General features: G+C 34.5%; 1 protein-coding gene and 1 long non-coding RNA gene across 2 annotated transcripts; both read right to left on the bottom strand.

Moving 5' to 3' along the window:
- Window positions 1-4,676: 4,676 nt before the first annotated feature.
- On the bottom strand, window positions 4,677-5,429 carry LOC113360870 (S-norcoclaurine synthase 2-like). The gene is made up of 2 exons (XM_026604306.1): window positions 5,201-5,429; window positions 4,677-5,103 (listed from the first exon to the last, which is right to left on the bottom strand). The coding sequence occupies exons 1-2, from the start codon at window positions 5,382-5,384 to the stop codon at window positions 4,823-4,825; spliced, it is 465 nt and encodes a 154-aa protein (XP_026460091.1). The 5' UTR covers window positions 5,385-5,429; the 3' UTR covers window positions 4,677-4,822.
- A 12,713-nt stretch (window positions 5,430-18,142) lies between these two features.
- Window positions 18,143-20,944, bottom strand: LOC113360871. Its single transcript, XR_003364837.1, has 3 exons — window positions 20,347-20,944; window positions 19,376-19,891; window positions 18,143-18,610 (listed from the first exon to the last, which is right to left on the bottom strand). It is a non-coding gene; the product is annotated as an uncharacterized LOC113360871 (long non-coding RNA).
- Window positions 20,945-27,435: the final 6,491 nt, after the last annotated feature.

Genomic DNA, 27,435 nt, shown 5'->3' on the forward strand with positions numbered 1-27,435 from the left:
AGTTCATAAACAAATTTTAATTTTTAGAGATTCAATTTTTTAGTTTGATTCAAATTTTAGTTCCACATACAAACTTTAATTTTATGACCATGTTGTTTTTAGGGTTCACACGGTTAGATTTGTATATGTTGACTGAAATAAAAAGTGAGAGTGAAATAGTACAATTTAACCAATTAAAAGTGGATATCAGAAGGAAGATGGAAACAACTACTTCCCTTGTACTCAAATAATATTGAAGGAAAGCCAGAATCCAGACAATTACACTCATATGGATTAAGAGTGTCTGGGTTGTAGGCTTTTTTGAACCGTTATGCTGGCAAGGGGATACACAAAGTTGAAGATTATCCCGAGCTTGAACGTATTTTTGTATTATGGATGTTAGACCAAGTTTTTTCCCCAATGCTAGCTCAGTGGCATTAATTGGTTTTCTGGACTCTTTAGAAGATTTAACTAAAACGCCAAATTATGATTGGGGTTCTTCAATTTTAGCTGAGCTATACATAAGTCTCGGTGAATGCTCATGTAAGAACTCAGAAATCCTGAATGGATTTTGGGTCGTATTGGAGATAAAGAACCACAATCCCTTTATATTATTAGATTCATTGTCGAGTTAATTGTCAAACTAGTGGTGAATGTACTAACACATCAATGTTCGTCAATGTTATTTTTCAGTATTGGTGGTTTACTTACTTTAAGGTCGGCGAACCTGATCTTCACGAAACACGGTTAATTTTTCAAATCGTGTACAAGTACAAAGATGAAAATTGGATTAATCAAATTAATGATGGTCAAAATATAGCTGTTTCTCAGAGGATACAACAATTGTGCAAAACTAGTATCAACATTATGCCAATGCCATATACAGAAATTGACGAATTCCATGAACCAATGGCACAAGACATGCTACAGTTAAGCCTTAAGCGACCTGTGTTTACGGTCCAATTAGTGGTTAGGGTATTTGGTACTACGGAGAAAGACATTTGTTTCAGCTACAAGGAAGAAAGGTAAAAGCAATCAACTCGTTTCCAACTTCAATAATTTCACATGATGATTGGATAAAGTTGATAAATAATGGACAACCTTGGGAAGAAGCTAAAGATTTGATCCAAATCCTAGATGATGACTTTGATTACTACAACTGGTTTCAAAAGGTATGCGAGCTAAATATTGATGTTCATCTACAAAACTTAGGTAGTGTTGACTTTCCAGCAATTGGAAATTTTCCACTTACAGATCTTCCATCCCAATCTCCACCATTGACGGGCGAAGCATATACATATCCTAGCAGTCAAATGGGGTCGTCAAATATGCCTCCAATATCTTGGGAAGTCCAGACTTTATCACAAAGTGGAGATATTGTTACAGTTTCATTACTAGTGAAGGTCTGCAGCAGAGCTATCCATACTATGGTGTGGTGGCATCACAAGAAGAGTATCAGAACCAGTTGAACAATTTTTCACTTTTTATCAATCAATTCCAGAATTTTCACTTGAGCCAGATGCAGATACAGAGGGAAAATATGAGTTATGAATTTCCTGAGACTCTGTTAGGGTCAAATTCTCAAATGCCCGGTGATAACAGTGTAAGAAGTCGTTGAAGTGGAAGTCGTAGAAGTCGTCATGACACTTCAACTATGATGGAAGTGGAAGTCGTGGAGGTCGTAAAATTGATACATTAGATTAAATTTGGGCAACACTTTTAAGATTTCATAACAACTTGCATACCATAGCTGCTTTCCGTTGTCACATAGCCACTTTGTACGACATCTTTGATCAATCTCCAGCAGGGTTTCACCACTTCTCATGTTTTGAGCCTTTTCCCTTATCATACTAATATACTTGTTAACATTCTTAGAAATTATGGAGAACCAAGCACTCAACACTATCAAATCACGATTGTTGAGGTTCGTTGTTTCTTTTTCAAATTTCAGTAAAACGCGTCCCCAAAACGGAATCGCCTGTAATACGCCATCAACGATTGGATGATTAGTGAAGAGAACATAATTCCTGCAGATGCATTCATCTTCTAACGTGCTAAATTTGCGTTGATGTGCAACTTTCCAACTATTTGCTCTTCTTATTTCATTTTGCACACTAGCTCGAAGTTCAACTCTTTGATTTTCGGCCGCATGTTGCTCTTCTATGAATTGATCCATAGACATGTTTTGAGCCATTGAAAAATCTCAGAAAATAGGATGAAGGTGTAAGTTAAAATGGAAGAGAAATTTGGTATTTATAGGGGGTGGGGGAATTTATGGCCGTTGGATCAGATGCTACGTAGCGGTGTAGACTAGACCGACCGATCTTATAAATCCGCGAACGGTGTAAACAAAATCGGACGGTGTAGTCTTGACCGAGCGGTCGAGACTCGACTGCTCGGTAGAAACTTGACCTTGCCTGGCTAAGTGGCAAATTTGCCAGTTTGCCAGCTCCATAGTGGGTGCAAAAATAGCAAACTTGAGATTCGTATTTTTTCTCCTAATTGAGAAACCATTTGTACTCTCCACTAAATATATACATTTTTTTTAATCAAAGGATGGTTGCAGGTGGTTCTGGACTCGGAACAGTGATGGAGTGGAACACACAGACTCCCTTGTAGTGGGATTGGGAGAATTTAGTCATGCTCAGTGGGAAAGTAAATGAAATTCCTAAGGCTTCGCAGCAACCTACTGACCGGGGTGTTGAAGGAGACGGCGGGGGGAATTGATAATGGGTCTTTCTATTCTCCGCCTGGTGGTGGGAGAGATGGTGCTAGTGGTGGTGGTCATTCTGGGTCTGATTTGGGAAATAGGTCTTCGTCTAAAAGTTCTATATCAGCATCTATTGATTCTTCAGGGAAAGTAGGAAGTAGTAAATCCAAGTTTAACTTTGACACAGTTGAAGATTTGAGATAGTTGAAATTGTAAATTGAATTCACTATTCAATAAATTCACTATTCCATACAAAATGAGTTTAAAGTCGCTATTATATTCAGTTTCGAAGTCATTATTAATTAATTCTCGTTTTTAGTTTTTGATTCAGTTGAATCAGCTTTGGATTCAGCTGAATCAATATCAATTTTTTTTTTATGAAATATCATTAAAAAAATACTGTTTCTGTCAGTTTTTGTCGATCTACTGTTAAAGAAAGTAGTTATTTTAAAGAATTCAACTTTTGCCAGACACAGTCGTTTTGGAAAAAACCACTTCTAGAATGCAGCTGATGGACACAGTCGTTTTTAGTGATATTACTTCATGTCCTGACAGTAGTTTAACTTCCATTTTCCACCAGTGATTGGAGATGATGATGAAGATGAAGACGAACTCATCTTCATCTTGTTGTTGATGATTGATGTTGTTGTTGCTGCTGCTGTTGAAGACGTCGAAGAAGATGAAGATGATGATGACGTTTTTATATGGAGTTCATTTCTGGAATGAACTATGTTTTTTTAGGTTTTTATATGGAGTTCATTTCTGGAATGAACTCTGTTTTTTTTAGGTTTTTATATGGATTTCATTTCTGGAATGAACTATGTTTTTTTAGGTTTTTATATGGAGTTCATTTCTGGAATGAACTCTGTTTTTTGTAGGTTTTTATATGGAGTTCATTTCTGGAATGAACTCTGTTTTTTTAGGTTTTTATATGGAGTTCATTTCTGGAATGAACTCTGTTTTTTTAGGTTTTTATATGGAGTTCATTTCTGGAATGAACTCTGGTTTATGTAGGTGGTTTCTGAAAAATAAGTAGAAATTAACTAGAGTTCATTTTTGACGAATGAACTACTACAAGAAAATAAGTAAAAATTAATACAGAAGGGTATTTTAGTTTGTTTTATATATTTAAATAATTATGGACCAAACAATAAAGTCGTTTTCCCTAAGGACTAAACAGACATGGGACCACCTAAAAAAGGACCAAACGATATTTTTCCCAATAAAAATCTTATTGGTCCCAGGGGAGTTTCCATTTTTAAAAATTGTTTTACTAGACTATATAAACTTATTAATACCACATCGGGGAGATTCCTCTTCTTAAGTTGTAATCTAAGGGAAAGGGGTTTCTCTATACTTTAAAAAGACACTCTATTACACCTACTACTAGCATATGTAGTAGATGCCCAACTTGAGCTTGACAAATCTAAAAAAAAACTTAAGGAAAATCACAAAAGCTTAAGAAAGCAATAAAAAAATATTTTTCTTTGGGCTTTTATAAAATATAGAGAACTGAAGAAGATGAATCTCACCGATGTGATGTGGGACTAATAAGTTTGTATAATCTTGTAAAATTCCCCATGTGGGACTAATAAAATTTTCATTCCCAAAGAAATTTATTTATTTATTTTTTTTAGTTAAAAAATTTAAAATAAAATCCTTGGATTATTTGTATATGTTAAGAAGAACTTGTTTATATAATAATGTAATACAACCGAAGAAGATGAATCTCTCCGATGTGGGACTAATAAATTTGTATGGTCCAGTAAAATTCCTGATATGGGACTAATAAAATTTTCATTCACAAAGAATTTTTATTTTATTTTATTCAGTTAAAAACTTTAGAATAAAATTCAATACATATGGCAACTTCAAATATTTTAAAATTCTACAGCAATCTTTTTTTTTCCTTTTCTTTTTTTTTTTGTGAATTGTGCTTATAAGAATAAAAGAAAAAAGAAATGATGGATACATAGTTACATACTTGTGGGTGTAATGAAATTTATTTTTATTTATGGGATACATATATATAAACACGGCTGGAGATGCTGTAAGTTGAAACAAATAGGTTACACGATTACATCAATTGAACAAACCAGAGAAATACATTATCAACTTCAAACATTTGCATGATCACCCTTTTTTCTCCTTAAGATACTTCCCAATTGTTTTTGCTATAACTTCTAATGGCTTAATGGAAACCAGGGAAGCATTGTCCGCAAAGGCATCATCAAGTTCATATTCAATAGTTATGATCACGGATGAATGTTCACTTTTCTCGGTGATTTCGTAGGTAACTCGATATAAGCTAAACCCTACCTCCAAATATCCTCCTTCAACCACCTCTGTCACTTTGATACGTTTTTCATTATCAACCTTCGTGAATTTCTCACTGTAGTTTGTTACGGGAGACTCTACAAGACAAACAATATGCCTAAATTAATCACTAGATGCCACAACAGATATATGTGGCTCAACAGTACTAGGAAGGGAACAAAGTGAAAGGCGTACCTGGTGGAAAAGTGAGTTTTAACACTGTACCAACACCTCCGTCGCCAACAACAACTTCAAAATCACGAAGAATTTCAGGCAGTAATTTCTTGATAAGTCTTATGAGTTCTAAGGTGCCGTAAACAGCCCAAAGATCTGATGCCGGAACTGGGACCTGTACCTCTTTCGAAATCTTCCCTTTCATGTCGTATTCTGTTGCTGTCTCGGACTTTAAATCTTCTTAGGCAGTTGGGATTTACCTTTGATAATGCTCCCTATTTATAAGTGTGTGAAATATTGGATGTTTGTGTTTAACTTGTCTTTGCAGTTAAGGATGATAATTGGGTGGTCAGTGGATAGTTTGTCTTTACGATTGGGCACAAAGGGTAAGATGCCCTACATTGCCAAGTTGAAGTATTCGATCCTAATATCATAATATCCTATGATTTTCCCATCCAATTTATGTTCGGCTCTCAAGGGTGACTTTAGCCTTAGTGAAAAGTGCGGCACAAATATATTTGGGTACATGTGCCTTGACAGGTCTGATCACTAGTTTTTATGGTTTTAAAAAGCAAAAATTTTATTTGGACCGCCAAATCAGACTACGGCAAAACCGCCACTAACAAAATTGTCAGTGGGTTCCACTAGAAGCATCCCCATTGATGTATTCCGGCGGGGTCCATCGGGACCCATCCAAAAAAATCTGTAAGAGCTTTTTAAAGTTTTGTTTTTGCGTGATTTAACCCCTCGGTCTGTTCAGAACCATTGTTTAAAAAGCGATAATGACTCCCCTTCCATTCCCCACCCTCGCCTACGTGTTGAGTTAGTATTGATCAAAGCCAATAATAATGGGACCTCTTATTTTTCTACACAAAATTGGTCAATTAATCCAATAATCACAATTTCTGGATGAAACAGACATGTAAAATTTGATACTGTTTAAATGGACGAGAATGTAAAAATAGTTAGGATGTAAACAGTTTCATCCTACCATTTTCAAATATTTTTTCTAATTTTTAATTTACATCAGGATGCATCCAGTTTCACCCTCGCTATTTTTAAAATTAAGCCAAGATGAATCCAGATACATTCTTGCTATTTTTTTGGTGTCCAATTCACTCATACTAATTTTTACTCGTTCATTAGAACCATGTTTTAAAAATATTTGGACAATCGACCAAATTTTCGATTTTTCTATGAATCAAAATTTATGAAACTATGGGTTTAGACGGTGCCGCGTAATGGCGGAAAGAAGTGAGAGAAGTGTAGCAGCTTTGTTTAAAAAGTTCTACTTGGATTGGCTCCTATCACCACCTTCCTCTGAGCCTGTATATATTCAACAACACTAGCTATTCGACTTTTATTCTTCTCGGCTATTTTGTTTTTCCAAAAGTATGTGTCTCCTTTCATCCTATTGCTCAAGGTCACTAATATCACCACCTAATGATTTTATCACTATATATACTTATAGTGAATTCATATATTTATTCTGGTATGCTGCCGCCAATGAGTTGCACTGATGCGGACTCGACGCAAGGCGCACATGGATAAATTCTAAGAAAATTAGACGCGAACACATTATAAAATCAATGATATTTTCTACTAAAATATATGTCATGAATCTTTTTATTTGTCAACAAGACGGATAAGTTGTTGATAAATTACAAATTTATAAATGATAATAGTATATATGTCAATAAAATAACACATATATAAAAAGTTTGGGCATTAATAACATTCATTTAGATTAAAGTGAAATGATGTCACTGATGATCTGACGCAGAGATGCACGCTTCTAAGCATCAAACAGTGACCATTTTGGGCGTGTCCGTGCTACCCAGTGCCAATATGGTTGAACAATTGTGTTTGTTAAAAAGAGAGGGATAATCGGTGAACTATGGTTATATAAAAATGGATCTATGTTGCAAGGACACGGCAAAAAAGATGACATAACCGTGTTGGAAACTCGGTCGGATACGATACGCGATGGACACACCACATCATGTTCAGGCCGGAAAAAAAGATAATGGACACTTTGTGGACACTAACTGACACTTTCGGACACGTCATAAATGATTCGTTTTGGTTTGGAAGATGAAAATGAATTAAATGTGAAGATAATTTATTCTCTTTTTAGTCAAATCCTTGCATTAGTCATGAAAGCTTTGATCATTATTTCATTATTATTAATTTTATTTATATTGTAATAAAGTACTTTTATATTTATCCCAAATTAATTAAAATCTTCCAGAATTTTAGAAAATGTAAAAAATACAAATTAATGAATTTTTATAGATAAGAAACTGGAAGGAATCCTAGCAAAAGGCTGGGCTCCCGCCCCTTTCTGAATAACAACGCCTAATATGTGGAAAAGAAAATACGTTTCTTAGCATTAATGTCGAACCTAGACAGGTGATTATGTAATCTCCTTAACAAATCAACCAGATCATCCCCCAAATCGCCAAGCGTCGTAAAATCCAAGACGCCAAAACCATAACCTTGAGACCAATATTTATCTAAATATTTCTTATTTTTATGAGAAATCGCATTGCTCAACGTTAAAGCAGGATGAAAAGCATGAAATCCTCCCCCAGTGAAAGGTGAAACCCCAGTAACATTCAGACACACATCACGACCATTAGCCCAATTATAAATAAGAACATCATCCGGACGCAAACTACTCTCCTCATTAGACATGAATCCCAACGCAACTTCCTTCCTTGCCGAACCCCAGCCCGAAAACACATGTCTGCAATGGTGTCACGAACAAGATCATGTCTGTTAGAGCACTGCTCGGTCGAACTTGCAAGAGTTGGTATCTCAAGCTTGTTTGTCAAGTTTAGTTGCCAAACTATAAGTCTTGATTTCTAGTCTACTTATAGCTAAGTCTCGGATTAGGATAGTAAGTGTAGTTGAGCTTTAGACTCCACGGCGTTCATCGATTGAAGACGAAGAACTACTTAAGGGAACTTGTGGAAATTCATCAACAAAAGGTATGTGGAGACTTGAACTTATTTATCACTCAAAAGTCTATCTATTATATCTCCTATTTCGAGATAAAAGTCGTATTGCTATATAGACTTCAATTATACACATTTGCTGTTTCGAGCTGAGTTTAACTCACTTATCTATTTCTCAAAATATATGTTGGTAAGCTTTCACTTTAACCAAGTTCATCGTTACTCTTGACAAAAGTCATATTGATTATTTCAATAACTTGAAAATCGCTTTGATGCTAATAGTTTGTGGATAACAACTATTGTCATCCTCTAAGAAAGTTTTAATGATTGAAATGAGAGTTTAGAATAAGTAACCATGTTTGGATATAATCATAGTGTGTATTCACATTTGTGTAAAAATCCAAAACCGGGAACCTAAGTATGCGTACCCGTGTGCGTACTGGTTGGTTGTTGGAAGTACGAAATCTAGGTATATGTACCTGTACGCGTACTGCCAGAAGTTTGGGTTCCGTGAATATCTACTGGAGTTTGGAATGTGAATTGGTATGTGTACTCATACGTGTACTGGCGTAACCAAACTCGGTCTGGCTACTTAGGTATGCGTACCAGTTTTCATACTTAAGTAGGTTACTTTCTAAAATCGGTTTGTTCATGAACTAAAACATTTATATAATAAGGATGCAATCTTTTGCAAACCGTGGCTATGATGTTCATGAATTGATTCGAGTGAATCAAAATCGATTTTGCTTCAATTGTGTCTTGTACACTTCTATGAGATCTAAGCAATTGAACAACTCTCTAACTAGTTTCATTTGAGTCATTTGAACTAGTTATGGTAAGGATGAATAAGGTTGATATGAAAGTGCTCATATGACTAACCATTGGTTAACTATTGTTGAACCGACTAAGTGTATACGTTTAGGTACGGTTACTCAAACCTAAATGAAGTTACATTTCATTTGTATATAAAAAGCTAAGTTCGATCTAATGGTTGAAAGATATTAGCTTGAATCTAATCAGGTTTTCATCTAACAGTGAATATTGAATGCTTTCTAACCAAGGTAACCTAGATTGCAATCCCTGATTTGAAATCTATATAAAGGAGAACTCTAGCAACTGGGGAACCTAATCCCCACACCTCCTATGTGATACTAGTTGCATAAGCTAGAGTCGATTCTCCTTTAGACTAAGGTTTTTCACGAAACCCTGTAGGTTAACGACTTGAAGACTTCATTGGGATTGTGAAGCCAAACCCAACTATTTTCTCTGTAGTTGCGTGTTGTGATCTTGCTGTTTTCTATCAGGATTGAGTATTATCTTCTTTAAGATTTGCTCGAGATTTATTCTCCGATAGGCAAGATTGAAAAGTAGTCACAAACACCTTCGTCTCATCGTTTGTGATTTCAAAATTGAAAAAACGGGGGTCTAACAATCACACCTAATATTTCACTTAGAAATCTGTATGGACTAACTCTAATATACTTTTAAGAGAATAAACTAGACAGTCAGACTCAATCTTAACAAAAAGCATATCAAGGAGTTATATCTCAATTTCTCGATTCAATACTTACTCAAGCAAATAGAAATCTTCGAGTCTAATTGAACACAAGATAAATTAGCTTGAACGATACCAAAGACCAATGTTCAAGTATCAATCAATTTCAATCAACAACCAAAGGTTGGATTTTCCAATTGATCGATTCAACGCACAACCTGTGATATTTCAATTATATAACAAAATATAATGCGGAAAAGAAATAGGAGAAGGAGACAGAAAATAGGGAGAAGAAAAGAGAGAGATTTCTTATTCATGTTTGTATAGAATACAATGTTTAAGCCTTTATTATATAGATAGAAGACTTGGTGTCCAAGATATGTAAACCCTAAAATTAGACATGAAGAGCATCTTAGTAAATAAACTTGGTTTATAACACTCTCCCTGATGACCACTGTGGCTAAGTCATTACAAATATATCAGGAAAATTCAAAAGAGAAAAACCTGAAATTGCATAAGCATGTATAGACTCTAAACAGTGTTGGACACGCAATGTTTCCTCATTAAAACCTTGACAAGGAAAACCCAGTGGGACAAAACCTTGACGAAGGAAATAGAGTACAACGCGATAAAGTCCAGTTAATGCACCTTAATTTGATGATGGCACTCCCCCTGATAAATACTTCAGTCAAATCTTGGCCTGCAAATCTTTGAGTCGAGACTTTCCAATTTTGAAGAACGAATTTCTTGAATGCTGAAGAGGATTGTGCTTTCATGAAGATGTCGGATAGTTGATGAAGTCTTCATTTGTGTTGCACAAGCAGTAATGCCTTCGATTAATACTTTTGCGGAGTCTACATTCTTCTTCAACACATTGAGAACTTGTGTCATGGATTGCTAGCTTCCCGAGATGATTTGTAGAAGTTGTTGATGTAGTTTCTTCAACATAGAGCCAAGATGTAGATAAATTACCATAAGTGAACAAAACTGAATTTGGTCATACCTTTTGTGGATTGGAATAACATCCAAATTACTAAGGGCCTGTTATATTGATTTGGTCTAACAAAATGACCTAGTTAATGGTGGGAATCCACCAAATAACAGAGATTTTACAACTCCCCCTTGGATGACCACCATGTTGAATTAAATTGCCTCACTAAAAAACTTGCCAGTAAAACTCAATGCGAGGAAAAAACAAATTGTACGAAGGAAAAAGAGCACAAATATCAATATTTTAAATAAAATAAAATAATTAAATGTCAACAAGATGTTTCCTCGTTAAAACCTTGTCAGGAAAAACCACGTGGGACAAAACCTGAAACGAAGGAAAAATAGTACAACTTTTGACGATTTATGGATGCTAAATCAACTATATGAGTATTACAGAAAACGAGCATCAAAATCATAACTCTAGTCTACCTCAAAGACGAGTTTAAGCTAGCATAATTCTAACTGCAGATTTAAGAAAGAAAAATAATATAATTTATGCTACCAAAGCGTGGATTTTAGTTTTTTTAAGGACTCCTCAAGAGACCTATAACGTTGAAATCATCAACTAATTAATCCGGATTTTTGGTTGTGTACCAAATTTCTAAAAAAACATAAAGGATTATTAAACCTTATGTAAGCAAATAAGGTGGCTGCCTGAATAAAATTTGAATCCTCAAAAAGATTACAAATTCAATATGTACTTCGACCACATTTCTTGTGCTAATGAAATATGAGTCCTTCAAAGACTACCACGCCAAGTGCATTGTATAAAGAGAAAAATTAATGAATCAATCCTAGGGTCTGAGAAAAAATGAAACCCTTAAAATCGTATTTACAACGAAAAATTTCTCGTATAACGCATTATGACTACTCTAGCCTGTAATTAATAGGCTTGGCATTTTTAGAGTGTTAAGTTTTGGATCCAAAAATTGCGTTAATTGAGAAACTAATCCAACTTAATTTGGATTGTATGCCAACCAATCACATATGTCGATATTCCTCTGCAGAGGGGTTAGCAACCACTATCTTTATTATTTTAATAGCTACTGTAATATTTGACAAAAAAATCAGCTTACCACTATCCCACACAATTCTCAATTGTATGCATATCATGAAGAATTCACAAAATGACTAGTACCAGCACCCTCAGGTATTATAATCACCTCATCTTCCAGTGAGGAGATATGAACTATGAGAATGTGGATCTTGTTTTGATAGACTATATTGAAGTACTATATGTAGCTTATTCTAGAATGCTACTTTTTGCTGTATGTGATTGGATTTGCCTATCAAGAGGAAAAAGCTTACATAAAAGCAATATGAGACATTTCACACCTATTGATAGTGACAGCCTTTTTTCGGTTTGGTCATGTTGGGGGAGAAATGGATATAAATTTTAAGTTAATTAACACAAACTTCTGATAATGTATGCCCTCCCCCTGATCAAGGTGGAAATTTTACATTTATCTCATGTACGAAAACATCAAGTTTCATAAAATATTATCCGATTAATTCGAGACATATACTCATTATGACATATGTCTTTCGACATAAAAAAAATGTAGTCTTATTAGACATACATATTTACCATCAACCATGAACACAAACAAAAATAAAATAAAATAAAGATGATATGTCAAAACCAAAAGCATTGAATATATGCAAACAAATCTCCAATAGTTTTGTGACCTTAAGGGCCAACGAGATAATGCTTTAGATTTAAGTTATGGACACTTTCTTTATCAAAATAAAATAAAAGTCAAGATCAATATAGTCACTACAAATACTAATGATAATGGCTAACAAGCCGGGTGCACCCATTGATATTTTATGTCCTACCGTATTCCAATTCCTAGTTGAACGGTCTCAATTTTGGGAGATTAATATTAGGAAGAAAATATAAATATTGCTTAATATCCCTCAGTAATGCAACAATCTCCCGTTTCGTTGGTGTTTGCCAAGGTTTTTAAATCGTGAATCGAAACGTGAATCGTTTTTCTATTTCTACGAATCGAATCACATGTTGAATCGTGAATCGTAGATTCATGATTTATTGTTGAATCGTAGTTTGGTTACAAATAATATAGATTTATGGAAAACATTTGACAATAATCATAACTTATGATTTTATAAGTAGTATATATCGTTAAATACAATCACCAACAGCCCAGTTGGCACATGGTAGAATGGTTAGTCCCATAAGCCTGACGTCCTAGGTTCGAATCCTTATATCTCTTAATTTTTCATAGTTTAACTTGGTCAAAACGGTCTGAGGTCCTAGGTTCGAATCCTTATATCCTCTTAATTTTTCATAGCTTAACTTGGTCAAAACAACGATTCAGGACTCGACTCAAATCGAGTTGATAATATTTGACGCGACTCGTAAGAGTTTAAAATCATGGTGTTTGCAATTGTGAATATCACAATAACGATAGGAAAAATAAAATCAATTGACTTATATGATTCTTTTTAAGAAAAACAGAAAAAAAAAATCATCATTGTTATTCTTTGTACACAATATCCACTTAGTGGTTGAACGGGATCTGCGTCATTCTTTTAGAATCGACGAAAAAATGTCAAACTATATCGACTAAAATACCATCATAATTAGGGAATGGCAATTCTTACAAAAAATTAATACCACTTGGTTTAAACGATATACTAAAACCGTTTCAACGACAGGGGAAAAAAATATCGTTTTAGTCATCGCATATGGGAAAATCATTTTATAAGTACGGATGGTTCCTTGTAGAAAAATAGAAACCGAATACAAAAATCACATGATCTTCATCCAATGTACGAAGATACCAATTTAATTGGCAGTAGGTTTTTCAACCATGCACGTGATTAATTACCGTAAAAATAATTAAATTGCGATAACACAAATCTTGGTGATTAAAGTTTTCATTAAAGAAACAAAAACTGTAAAGCCATACAGATCATTAGACTTTTGAATAACTAATCTGATATCTAAAAAATATATATAAAATAATTGATCAATGAAAAATTGATCATTCTTACTTCAGTAAATATAACTTACTGCTTGGAAAAACCTTACGACACCTCTTACATAGTTGTTAAACCATGTTTTTAATCCAATTGCCAATCCAAAGATTAATACATGCAAATAAAACAAAATAAACATGTTAACAAAAATCGATAGTGGAATAAACTTTCAGCTGCATTGATTTGTATAAAGAAAAATGGAAAAATTGTTTGGAATCTTTATACAAATTAAATATGACCCAAGGAAAAATTGTAAAGTGGAACTGTAAATTTCCGGATGACCTAGCTATTCTGAGATTTAGGCATAAGAAAAATGGCGCCCCTAGGTGATACCTAATGATGGAATGGAAGCAAACACTAAATTCCAAGTACCTGCTAGTATCACTAAATTCCAAGTATCTACTAGTATTGCTTGACATAAAAAATATATTCTAATGAAGGATTGTCTACCATAATCACACAAAAAAAAAAATGTAACAATTCATGAGTGTTTTTGCGTGCATGGTGTTGGTTCTTTGTTAGAAAAACCTCTAAAATAGAAAATAAAATCGCATCTTCTGTGATTAACACTCGTAAGATGACTTGGCATAGAAAATAACAGATTTATGTCAAGATGACATCGCAACAAACAAAAATAAATAAATATATTTAACCATGCATTTTAATGATAGGTTATACTTACGGTAGTAAAACCGGAGAATAAAACAGCCATGTCAAACCAACCAATATAAGCTAAACATCCGTTTTACAAAGATAAGCTATACCAGCATGTTGATGAATCTATTACTTGAAATCTTTTGAAAGCTACAAGGGAAATTGATTACTACTTGAAACTTGGTGAGTTGAGGGAAACCAAGCCAGCAGTTTCTTGTGAGAAATAGAAACTTTGATTGTCATTGTCTGGATTGTAATCAATTTGTTTAAATATCAAAGCTCCAAATTAGCTGATTAAGGTTCCTGTTATAAAAATTGAAACCTTAGAGTCGACCAGATCATATCGATACCACCCTTTTACGGGTAAAATTGCTTTAGTTTAATACAAGCAACCGATCTTTGGTCATGGATGATTTCTTGCAAAAGAAAATAGAAATCAATGGTTCTTTCAAGAGATAGCCGTATTTAATAAGATTTGATTAAATGTTCATCGGCGTTCTTTCATAATGGGCGGACAAAAATAAAATAAAACCCAAGTTATGTTGGCAAAAATCTAGAAAATATGCCAATCATGAAAACACCATTTCTTTTTTTTTTTTTTGGTGATTACGGTTTTATTAAAGGAATAGAAACCGCAAACCATCTTCCGATAGATTTCCGTAAAGAAAAAAATTAGAGAAAAAAGTAACGCCACAATTTCATTAGAGGAATAGAAAGCTGTAACCATTTATCAATGTATTTTGTTTTTCTTTCTTTATTGAAAAAAGAAAACAAAATAAGAGAACGAAGGTAAATCAAATTTTTCAAAAATAAATAAATAAATTGATCACCCATATCCCGCAAAAAATAATCCACGTTTCTATAGGATTAATAAATGGATTCTAACTGCACCCAAAAAAAATAAAATAAGAAACTTTAAAATTGATTATAATCAAATAATTAAAGTTGGGATTTCAAAGATATACAAAATCCGTGATACACGGAAACACCCATAAAAGAAGTAAACGAAAATGCTTCTTTGATTTTGACGGTGGAAGCATCCACCACTATCACCGTGCATGAGGTATACACATAGGATGCTATTTTATATTAAAAGAAAAACATGTTTCAATACCAAAAAAAACTTAATTGGTTCAGCGTTCAGTAATTTTGATTCGTGCAATCCATTAAGGTCACTTCCATGTGGATCCGAGATCACATACGCACTCTTTCCATATGGTTTATGCACCACAGACACCTATAATAAAGCCGATAAAAAAAAAACTTGTTAGAATTCTTTTAATAAACCAAAAAAAAAGGAATTCATAACCAAAAGAAAGAGTTAAATATAGTTAATCTTTTATGTTTCTCCTGAGCGTGCATGATAACATCTTGTAAAAGGAGAAGGAGGAGAAGGAGACGGAAAATAAGGAGAAGAAAATATAAAGATTTCTTATTCATGTGTGTATAGAATATAATGTTTAAAACAATTATTTATATAGATCGAAGATTTGGTGTTCAAGATATATAAACCCTAAACATAGATACGAATGACATCTTAGTAAATAAACTTGGTTTATAACAATCCTATGATTTTCCCATCCAATTTATGTTCGTCTCTCAGGGTGACTTTAGCGTCAGTGAAAAGTGTGGCACAAATATATTTGGGTACATGTGCCTTGACAGGTCTGATCACTAGTTTTTATGGTTTTAAAAAGGAAAGATGACTCTCTTCCATTCCCCACACTCTCCTACGTGTTGAGTTAGTATTGATCAAAGCCAATAATAATGGGACCCCTTATTTTTCTATGGATCAAAACTTATGAAATTATGGATTTAGACGATGCCACGTACAGGAGGAAAGAAGTGGGGGAAGTGTAGGTTTTGTTTAAAAAGTTCTACTTGGATTGACTCCTATCACAACCTTCCTCCGATCCTGTATATATATTCAACAATACTAGCTATTCGACTTTTATTCTTCTCGGCTATTTTGTTTTTCCAAAAATATGTGTCTCCTTTTATCCTATTGCTCAAGGTCACTAATACCATCATCTAATGATTTTATCACTATTTATATAGTTATAGTGAATTCATATATTTATTCTGGTATGCTGCCGCCAATGAGTTGCACTAATGCGGACTCGACGCGAGGTGCACATGGATAAATTCTAAAAAAAAATAGACGTGGACACATTATAAAATCAATGATATTTTCTACTAAAATATATGTATCATGAATCTTTTTATTTCTCAACAAGACTGATAAGTTGTTGATAAATTACAAATTTATAAATGATAATAAGTATATATGTCAACTAGATTTTGTGCCCGGGCTAGGCCCGGGCGTCTTTTTCTTTTAATCATATTTTTGATTTGATAAAGCTCGGCTTCGTCGTCGCCTCTCCTCGCCCCGTCCCGATTTGATTTGGTGTGGCTCGGCTTCGCCTCGCCTCGATTTGAGAAAAACATATCGAACTTGGGAGTGAATCATCTAAATTATAATGTGGAGAACATAACTTATTAGGGTTGACTAATAACTAAATTCCAAAGTAGTTCATCTCTCAAAATCAATAACCCCTAGATTTGAAAACTTCATATTAATTTGTTTTGTCAACATCCACCGATGCATCAATATAAGCCGAACCTAACTAACTACATCCCAATCATAATAAAGTTGATGAGCGACTTTATTATTTCTTAAACCTTTATACTCATCATTCACCATTCACCATCATGCGATTGAAATTATTTGTTAAAGTCAAAAAGCTACATCCACACACATTTTTGTTCTATTATTTCCTAAACAACTAATTTATTAGGCATCTTTTTCTTTCAACCATTTTTTTATGTGGTAAAGCTCGGCTTCGCCTCGCTCAGTCCCGATTTGATTTGGTGTGGCTCGGCTTCGTCTCGCCCCGTCGCGATTTGATTTGGTGTGGCTTGGCTTCAGTGGCGGAGCCAGATAATAAAATTGGGGGGGGGGGAATAAAATAAAAATTTTGTATAAAATGTGGACATTAGCGGGCTAAATATAAAAAACAGGAGGACTAAATGCAAAATATATGATAAAACTAAAGGTTTTTTTAATGGTTTTATTGATTTTGGGGGGCTAGAGCCAGGGTTAGTCAACCCTTGGCTCCGCCCCTGCTCGGTTTCGCCTCGCCCCATCCCAATTTGATTTGGTGTGGCTCGGCTTCGCCTCGCCCCGATTCGAGAAAAACATATGAATATCGCTCACAGGTTTGTAAGAAATTAGACATTTGAAAATTCATGTTATATGACTGTGCATGTAACCCCGTGAGAAATCAATTTTATGAAATGTAAGTCAAATTTCGTTTACGATTTTGCTACTCTAGAAGATTCTATTCAACACATTATATAGGCATTTAGATTTTTGATTCGGTGTGATATGACTTTGCCTCGCCTGATCGTGCATTTTTGAGTTGGTGTCGCTAGGCTTCTCCCACCCCTTCGACATGGATTTTTGATTTGGTGTACTACGTATACAAATGAGTAGGTGACGATCAAAAACGGAATCATAGAGTACATCAGTCTGAATGAATAAACCTTGATTAATTTTTAGTTGAGCATTTTGTATACCTTCTCTATGGTGTAATTAATTTTTTCTACTTTTGGTCAAATTTTAGCGAATTATTTCAGAATTACGAATACTCAGACAATTCCCGGTGTATTTGCTTCGATGAAGAATTAGCCTCTCATTAATTTTTGGATGAATCATTGACTGCGCATAATATGTATAGGTAAAAAGAATCTTTGGAACTGAATGAACATGATAAAAAAAAATCACTTCTTCTATTTCGTTTTGATCCTCAAACACTTGAGCACATCATTAAACCCAAACGGTGTATATTTATGCACTCAACTTTAATCAAAATTCCCGAAAATATTTTATGGCTTTATGGCTTCAACCACATACGGTAGTCCATGCATTGAAGCTATCCTTCTATTATTGAATACTAATTACATTTGCGGATGTGCTCCACCATAGAAATATCTGCTAAGTTTGGTTTTGGACCACCTGTAAACTGGAGCTACGTAAACTTGCTTCGCCAATTCAATCCAAAAGTTACAAATGCAAATAGAATGTCATAGTTCTTTTTTTTTTACCATATTTTTGATTTGGTAAAGCTCGGCTTCGCCTCGCCTAGCCCGGTCCCTATATGGTGTGGCTCGGCTACGCCTCGCCCATTCTTATAACCATATTTTTGATTTGGTAAAGCTCGGCTTCGCCTCGCCGCGTCCCGACTCCCGATTTAATTTGGTGTGTCTTGGTTACGCTTTGCTCTATGCTAATGCAGTTTTGATTTGGTGTGGCTCAGCTACGCCCTAAAAAAAAAGTGAACACTCATGATATAAAATCTTAGTGATGCATTACCAAAAAAAGTATAATGAATCATAAATATAGATGCATTACCCAAATAGTATAATGGGTCATAAAATATAGATGCATTTTAAAAATCCTAATGTTCAGTTGTAAAACAGCCAAACCTTGGTGCTTTCTACCGGTAGCCTGTAACAATAGCAATAACTATAAAGAAATAGAAATGCCTATATGCAGTAATGAAAAGACATCTGTTAACCCACGTTGACAATCTAATTTCTTTAAAATCCTATAATGGAGTCAGCACACATATAAATTGGGAAATCTCCAAGCTATGAATCGTATAATGGAGCCTGGAGTCATATAGTTATGATTCTAAAGAATAATTCACTAAGCTTAAGAGCAACCATTGTACCTTAATAAGGTCTCAAAGACTTTCTGAATACAACTCTTCCCTATCACTACTTAGTTTTACAATGGGAACATAGAAGAATAGAAAGAGGAGGCGGTAGAAAAGATTGATGACGGTACTCATACTGATCAAATAAGCAACTGGGCTAAGCAATGCAGTTGTGGTCAACTTGATAGAATGATGCAGATGCCACCAAAGTTCAACAACCACAAATTGCATAAAATGGTGTTAATGCAGATTCTAATTATGATCTCAAAGTTGACTGTATATGCTATATTAGTACTTAGGATTAATAGGAGTAAAGTCAGCAAGTCTTAAATGTAGCTTTATAGAGTTAGAGCTCTCCAGAATAACATACAGCTAATTAGAGATTATTAGCAGATATAGCAATAAGACTTTATCAGTAGTGGCTTTTTCCGGGGTATGTCGCTATCCCTTCTCCATGACGATGTGTATTAGAACAGACCCGGTTGCAGTGATGCATTTAGTTTCCCGTTCCCTTCTCCATCACCCTTTGTTTGTGAAACTCTAATAACAGGCATATCATAGTTAAGAAACACAATAAGGGAATTTGACCAGAAGCTATATTGAAATTTATGGATTACCCATTGGATAATGGTTGAGATATTAGCATCGATGGATTCAATGCCAACAACGGACGATTTTCAACCGTTATAGTCATACTTTAGCCAAATGTATATAAAGATTCAATACCGAAATACATAAATTAGTTACCTGTAGATATATCTATTAAAATCTTTAGAGATTATTATATCCAGAATAATCCTGTAACCCATGTTAAGGTGAGAAATGTAGGCTACCTGACAGTAGATCACAAAACCCCATCTCCTTCAAGGTAGGAAATGCAAGTTTCCTGCATTGCCATAAAATATATGAATCAACTCAATAACAGGCATATTGGAATACGTATTAGTACGTTCTCATAGCAAGGTGAGTATGTTAATGATGAATTCAGCTTATAAGAAATAATTTATGATGCCAAAATTATTAATAGTGAATTTAAAACTCTTCCTCTAAACATAGTTAAGATTGAGGGTGGAATGTGCATAGCGGAGAAACTGCATTTTTAGTGTCAACACTGCTACTGCTAAAAAAATCGCAGTTTAGTTATTTATTTTAAAAAGTTCCCTTCCAATACAAAAAAATAGACACCTCAATCCAAGTCTTAGAAGCCCCTGGAATTTTCAGTGGAGTAACCAAAGCTTAATGCTTCTGCACCAGTCTATACTGCAAGTCTAAATTGGATATAAGAAATTAAAGGCGTGGCGTCCTGACAAATAAAAAATCTTAGTGGGAAGGTGTCTATACCTGAGATTTTCAATGATGAGGTCTCGCATTCGGCAAGGATGCTCACCGAGCCTCTGAAACACCTGGGAGTTGGTGATCGTTTTTGAAAAACCAAAAATAAACTAAAATTTAAAAACAATTTATGCGCAATACAAATAACATGTAAGGTGTATGTTCTGAGGTCTAGGTCTTCAAACTGGGTGAAATATAAATTAAACAAAACAATGGACACATAATAAACATCAAGTGCAGCAACGATGGTGTTCCACTGAAAGGATTCCCTCTTTCGTTTGTTGGCTTGCCTAAAATTGGGTTTGGCAGTGCCGCAGTGGTCATCTACTTTTTCTTAGTCAACCAAATAACATAAACCAAAATTAATCTACAACATTACGAAATCCAGTGAAAAAATTCCAAGTAATTACACCAAGACGAAAGACGGTTATGCCTAAGCTTTAATGCAGCAGAAATGAAGTCGTGGGCAACAACTTGGGACCATTTTCTAAGAACTCTAAGAAAAAAAACATAAGTCAAGCAATGAAGCAAATGAAAGACCATTATACAACATGAATAAAGTTTAGATTACGAAACCCAGTGAAAATTTTCCAAGTAATTACATCAAGACGAAAGATTATGCCCAAGCTTTAATGCAGCAGAAATGAACTCGTGGGCAACAACTTGGGACCAATTTCTAAAAAAAAAAAACATAAGTCAAGCCAATGAAAGGCCATTACAGTGATTGGCAATGCTTCTTGCTCCTGCGCAACTACTTTGCTAATTTGAGGTAGCAACTAATACCTACAATGTTTGAATATAGTTCATTTGAAAACAATTGGTTGCCCATTCTCCCACTAAATTACTGTTTTGCATACTGATCAAAATCCTGATGTCACACCTGTCATTTTTGTTCTTCCATTCACAATCAGCTTTACACTTGAACTTCGAGTTACAAAAATGTCGACATTGGGTCATTTCTAATGTATCAATAGCCTCTCTAATCACCTTTTCACTGGGAGAACATATGGAAACAGTCTATCTATTTTCATAAATTCAATCAATGGTCCAATTCTATTTTCATAAATTCAATCAATAGTCCAATGGTGCCAGCCTATTTATTTAAACATATAAATGCAATTCTAAATTGTGAGATTTAAGAACAACATATCATATTTGCATATAAGAAGAAGAACTCTATTATCTCCCGGCATTTGTGTTACCCAATCAGGTTTTCAAGATCCTATTAGGCTTATCTACTGCTCTAAGTTTCAATGTTCTCCCTTTGTTGTTGATGCTGCTTCTTTGTGCCCATATCTCCCTTTCTGTTAGGGTTAAAAGAAAAAAGAAAAAAACTTACGTGATATACAAAACATGCTTGCACAAATCAACCACCGATTTTTTTTATATTCAATAGATAAAAGAGATTACGAATCAATATTAATTATCGTTGTTAAGAAAAATCATGAGGAGGAAATATATGAATGATGAATAGAGTTAGGATATATCAAACGCATTATGCACAAAAAATTAGTTAAGAACGACATTAATCTATGCAACAAACAAAATAGAAAAGTTAGTTAGTTAGAAGATTATGGTTCTGAAAAGAGAAAAAAATAGAAGGATCCTGAAGTCACATAAAAGATTTTGTTTTTTAGAGTTTTTCTGTGAGAGGGGAAAATTATTTGGGACGAAAAGAGTTGGAGATGTTTTTGGTTTCTGGATTGCAGTATTGTTCTATGGATTGGAAGATATCATTATTTGTTAGGGTTTGGCATGTGTTTTTTTTTGGTTTTATGTTTTGTGGGCGAAATTGATACAAAAAACGGTTTTGTGTGTTTTTTTTTGGGTTTTATGTTTTGTGCCGGAAATTTGTGTGGAATTCCTCTTTTTTCTCTTTTTTGAGGAAAAGTGAAACAAAGCAATTCTGTGAGAGGGTGACGGTCACCGTTCAACGTGGAACCTAAGGAGCTTAGAATTTTAAAGGAGTTAGATAAAATAACACATATACAAAAAGTTTGGGCATTAATAACATTCATTTAGATTAAAGTGGCATATGATATATGCATATGATGTCACTGATGATCTGACACAGAGACACACGCTTCTAAGCATCAAACGGTGACCATTTTGGGCGTGTTCGTGCTACCAAGTGCCAATATGGTTGAACAATGTGTTTGTTAAAAAAGAGGGATAATTGGTGAACTATGGTTATATAAAAATGGATCTATGTTGCACAGACATGACAAAAAAGATGACATAACCGTGTTGGACACTCGATCGGATACGATACTTTCCGATACGCGATGGACACGCCACATCATGTGTCTGGCCGGTAAAAAAAGATAATGGATATTTTGTGGACACTAACTGGACACTTTCGGACACGCCATAAATGATTCATTTTGGTTTGGAAAATGAAAATGAATTAAATGTGAAGATAATTTATTCTCTTTTTTGTTAAATCCTTGCATTATTCATGAAAGATTTGATCATTATTTCATTATTGTTAATTTTATTTATATTGTAATCAATTACTTTTATATTTATCCCAAATTAATTAAAATCCTCCAGAATTTTAGAAAATGTAAAAAATACAAATTAATGAATTTTTTTGATAAGAAACCGGAAGGAATCCTAGTAAAAGGCTGGGTTCCCGCCCCTTTCTGAATAACAATGCCTAATCAATGGAAACGAAAATACGTATCTTAGCATTAATGACGAACCTAGACAGGTGATTATGTAATCTCCTTAACAAATCAACCAGATCATTCCCCAAATCACCAAGTGTCGTAAAAGCCAAGACGCCAAAACCATAACCTTGAGCCCAATATTTATCCAAATATTTCTTATTTTTACGAGAAATCGCATTGCTCAATGCTAAAGCAGGATGAAAAGCATGAACTCCTTCCCGGTGAAAGGTGAAACCCAGTAACATTCAGACACACATCACGACCATTATCCCAATTATAAAGAAGAACATCAGCCGGTCGTAAACTACTCTCCTCATTAGACATGAAGCCTACCGCAACTTCCTTCCTTGCCGGAACCCCAGCCCGAAAACACATGTCTGCAATGGTGTCACGAACAAGATCATGTCTGTTAGAGCACTGCTCGGTCGAACTCGCAAGCGTTGGTATCTCAAGCTTGTCTGTCAAGTTTAGTTGCCAAAACTATAAGTCTTGATTTCTAGTCTACTTAGGATAGTAAGTGTAGTTGAGCTTTAGACTCCACGATGTTATCGATTGAAGACGGAGAACTACTTAAGGGAACTTGTGGAACTTCACCAACAAAAGGTATCTGGAGACTTGAGATTATTTATCACTCAAAAGTCTATCTATTTTATCTCCTATTTTGAGATAAAAGTCGTATTGCTATATAGACTTCAATTATATACATTTGCTATTTAGAGCTGAGTTTAACTCACTTATCTATTTCTCGAAATATGTGTTTGTAAGCTTTCGCTTTAACCAAGTTCATCTTTACTCTTTACGAAAGTCATATTGATTATTTCAATAACTTGAAAATCGCTTTGATGTTAATAGTTTGTGGATAACAACTATTGTCATCCTTTAAGAAAGTTTCAATGATTGAAATGAGAGTTTTGAACAAGTAACCATGTGTGGATATAAACATAGTGTGTATTCACATTTGTGTAAAAATCCAAAATCGGGAACCTAAGTATGCGTACCCGTACTGGTTGGTTGTTGGAAGTACGAAATCTAGGTATGCGTACGCGTACTGCCAGAAGTTTTGGTTCCGTGAATTTCTACTGGAGTTTGGAATGTGAATTGGTATGCATACACGTACGCGCACTGGCGTACCCAAACTCGGTCCGGCTACTTAGGTATGCGTACCAGTTTGCATACTTAAGTAATCATTAGTTACACATGCATCTGACTAGCATATTCAAAGAACAAACAAGTTTTACTTCCTATCAAATACAAAGACATATGGACATAGTAATTTTCATTTTCTAATCAACACATTTTCATCCTTAGACAATTAAAAAGGTTCAATATTCAAAGAAAATTTTGTGTCACGGTGAATAACCAAAAGCTTATCTGAAACGTATTATCACCAGCACTAGGAGTTACACATGCATGTTAATGATGTAACTAGGAGTTACACGTACATCTGACCGGTGTAATCAAGTGTTATACATGCATAATACTTAAGTGATATGTTTAGTCAGATGGTATATACATACAAAAGGAATGTGTGATCGACTGCTACACAAAAAATCAGTAGGACAATGATGATTCATCAAAGTATAGGTTTATCATTGAATTAGACTTCATGTTAGGAATAACCGCTACTTAAGTAGACACAGAAACCACTGCAATGTATTAAAATAAACATAAACATGCGAGTATCCTTTATAATGGTTGAAAAACATAAGCCAACAAGACAAATAAATTGATAATTCGCTGAAATGTAACTTGAAAGATGACCTGTTGGATATATGTAGTCTACAACTTTGTATCCCTCGAATGCCTCTTTAAATCTAGCAAATAATGTATCATCAGGGAAGATGCAGGTGACACCAAGGGACAATGTTGTGAAAAATAACTGAAAATCATAATCCGTAAAAAAACTGAAAAGAAGACCATAAACATCAACCATAAAAAAACATCTAGTACCAACAATCTCCAAAATGTAAAGCAGAGTATGAACTTGACGCCCCAACAGAAGGTAAAACTTGTTCCAAAATATCTACTGCCTTTTCAATGTCCACCAAGTAATCTGCAATAAGTACGATATAAGCTATTATGAATGAGTTAGATCTAAATTCCATGTTATATGACACCCATCCGATACAGCAGATTCAAATCATAATGTTATAACCTGTCACACCCATCTGATACATGTTCCTCCACCAGTTACACTATTTCCAGCTCCGATACAACCACCATCACCACCATAGGCTCCATAATACTCTTCTAAAACATGCACATCTACCACCACCACCACCTCCTACTAAAACTGGGAAAAGTTACCTATACATTGGTCAAACGAATCACAGTTTTATAAGTTTCACAGGTAAGCATACAAATATTATGGCTAGTAGCCAACAAAAACCATTTTCAGTAAAGATTAATGCCAACACATGAAACTTCTAATGAAAATGAAGTCATAATTTTTGATAATACATAGTTCTGTGTCATGATACCAAATTGCTTATGTTGTTACTATTTAAACAACTTAAAACATCCATGAAATCTATCATGAATAGATGAAATCGAATTTAATAATGGATGAAACTGAAATCAAACCATGGGTAATATAGATGATGACTCGATGATACCGAATTTAAAATCAATTTTGGACCTCGGCTAGAAATTGAGAGTGAGAGTTAGGACGATTTAGATGAAGAACGGATCTGGAATTTTCTTTCATGATTCTTCAAAAATTGATGTTTGAAAACCCTAAAATGCTTTTCTGTTTTTCTTTTTAAATCATATGGATAAAATCTCTTAATTGAAGCATCATTACAAAGAGAAGATGATACTTATCTTTATACTTAAATCGGTGATGAGTTGATGTTGAATCTGCAGATCCGTTAATTGCAATCTGTTTCTGGGATTATTTTCAACTGCAACTAATGCTCCTCCTTCTCCTGGTGGTGGATCTATGTTCTATAACGCCGCTGTCAATTTTAATACTCGTTCAAACCTTTAGATCTTTCTTATTTCAGAGAATAAACCAGGAACAAATTGTTACAATAGCAGCAGCAGCAAAATCATCCGATGAAAGACATAAGAATCATTGGATTAATCGATTTTCAAACCTAAATTTAATCAACCTAGAAAAAAAATTGATCGTCTCTGCTCTTCTTATCTAAAACTTCTTCACCATTGTTGCAGTAGAAGATCTAAAAGAAGAAGATAAAAATGAATCTGAGAAAACCCAAAAAGTTTTTCTCTGCAACCGAGAGAGAGAGAGAAAGAAAATGAAGAAATGAATGGATCTTATGATTTTTCTTTTGTTTATATTGAAAGGATAAAATTGACATTGCGAAAATGTCACTTTATTATCAAGCCCTGAAAATAAAAGTTTTGGGCCTAGAAATATCAAAATGTGAAAGAATGGAGTTGATAGTGAAGGATCCATTTTGTGGGGATTCTATATGTTGAACCCATATAGTAGGGGGATTCTAGTATTTTTCACTATTTCAATTATATAAAAAAATATAATGCGGAAAAGAAATAACACAGACACCAGAAGTTTTGTTAACGAGGAAACCAAAAATGCAGAAAAACCCCGGGACCTAGTCCAGATTGAACACACACTGCATTAAGCAACTACAAACACTAGCCTACTACAAACTAACTTCGGTCTGGACTATAGTTGAACCCCAATCAATCTCACACTGATCCAAGGTACAGTTGCGCTCCTTACGTCTCTGATACCAGCTGGATACTACACACTTGATTCCCTAAGATGATCTCACCCACAACTAAGAGTTGCTACGACCCAAAGTCGAAGACTTTAATAAACAAATATGTATCACACAGAAAAGTCTACAGGAATAGATAAATCTGTCTCATACAGAAATACCTACGAATTTTGTTCCGTCTTTTGATAAATCAAGGTGAAAAGGAACCAATCGACAACCCGAACTTATATTCCCGAAGAACAGCCTAGAATTATCATTCACCTCGCAATAATCTTAATCGTATGATGGCGAAACTAGATATTGTGGAATCACAAACGATGAGATGAAGATGTTTGTGACTACTTTTCTATCTTGCCTATCAGAGAAATTAATCTCAAGCCAATCTTACGATTGTACTCAAATACGATAGCAACAGCAAGATAAGATCGCGCAACTACAAAGAAAATACTTGGGTCTGGCTTCACAATCCCAATGAAGTCTTCAAGTCGTTAACCTACAAGGTCTCGATAGAAACCTAAGGTTAAAGGATAATCGACTCTAGATTATACAACTAGTATCACACAGGAGGTGTGGACATTAGGTTTCCCAGTTTCTAGAGTTCTCCTTTGTATATTCTTCAAATCAGAGTTTGCAATCAATGCTATCTTGGTAACAAAGCATTCAATATTCACCGTTAGATGAAAACCTAATTAGATTCAAGCTAATATCTTTCAACCGTT

The sequence above is a fragment of the Papaver somniferum genome, chromosome 3 (genome assembly GCF_003573695.1).
Source record: "Papaver somniferum cultivar HN1 chromosome 3, ASM357369v1, whole genome shotgun sequence".
Classification (NCBI taxonomy): Eukaryota; Viridiplantae; Streptophyta; class Magnoliopsida; order Ranunculales; family Papaveraceae; genus Papaver; species Papaver somniferum.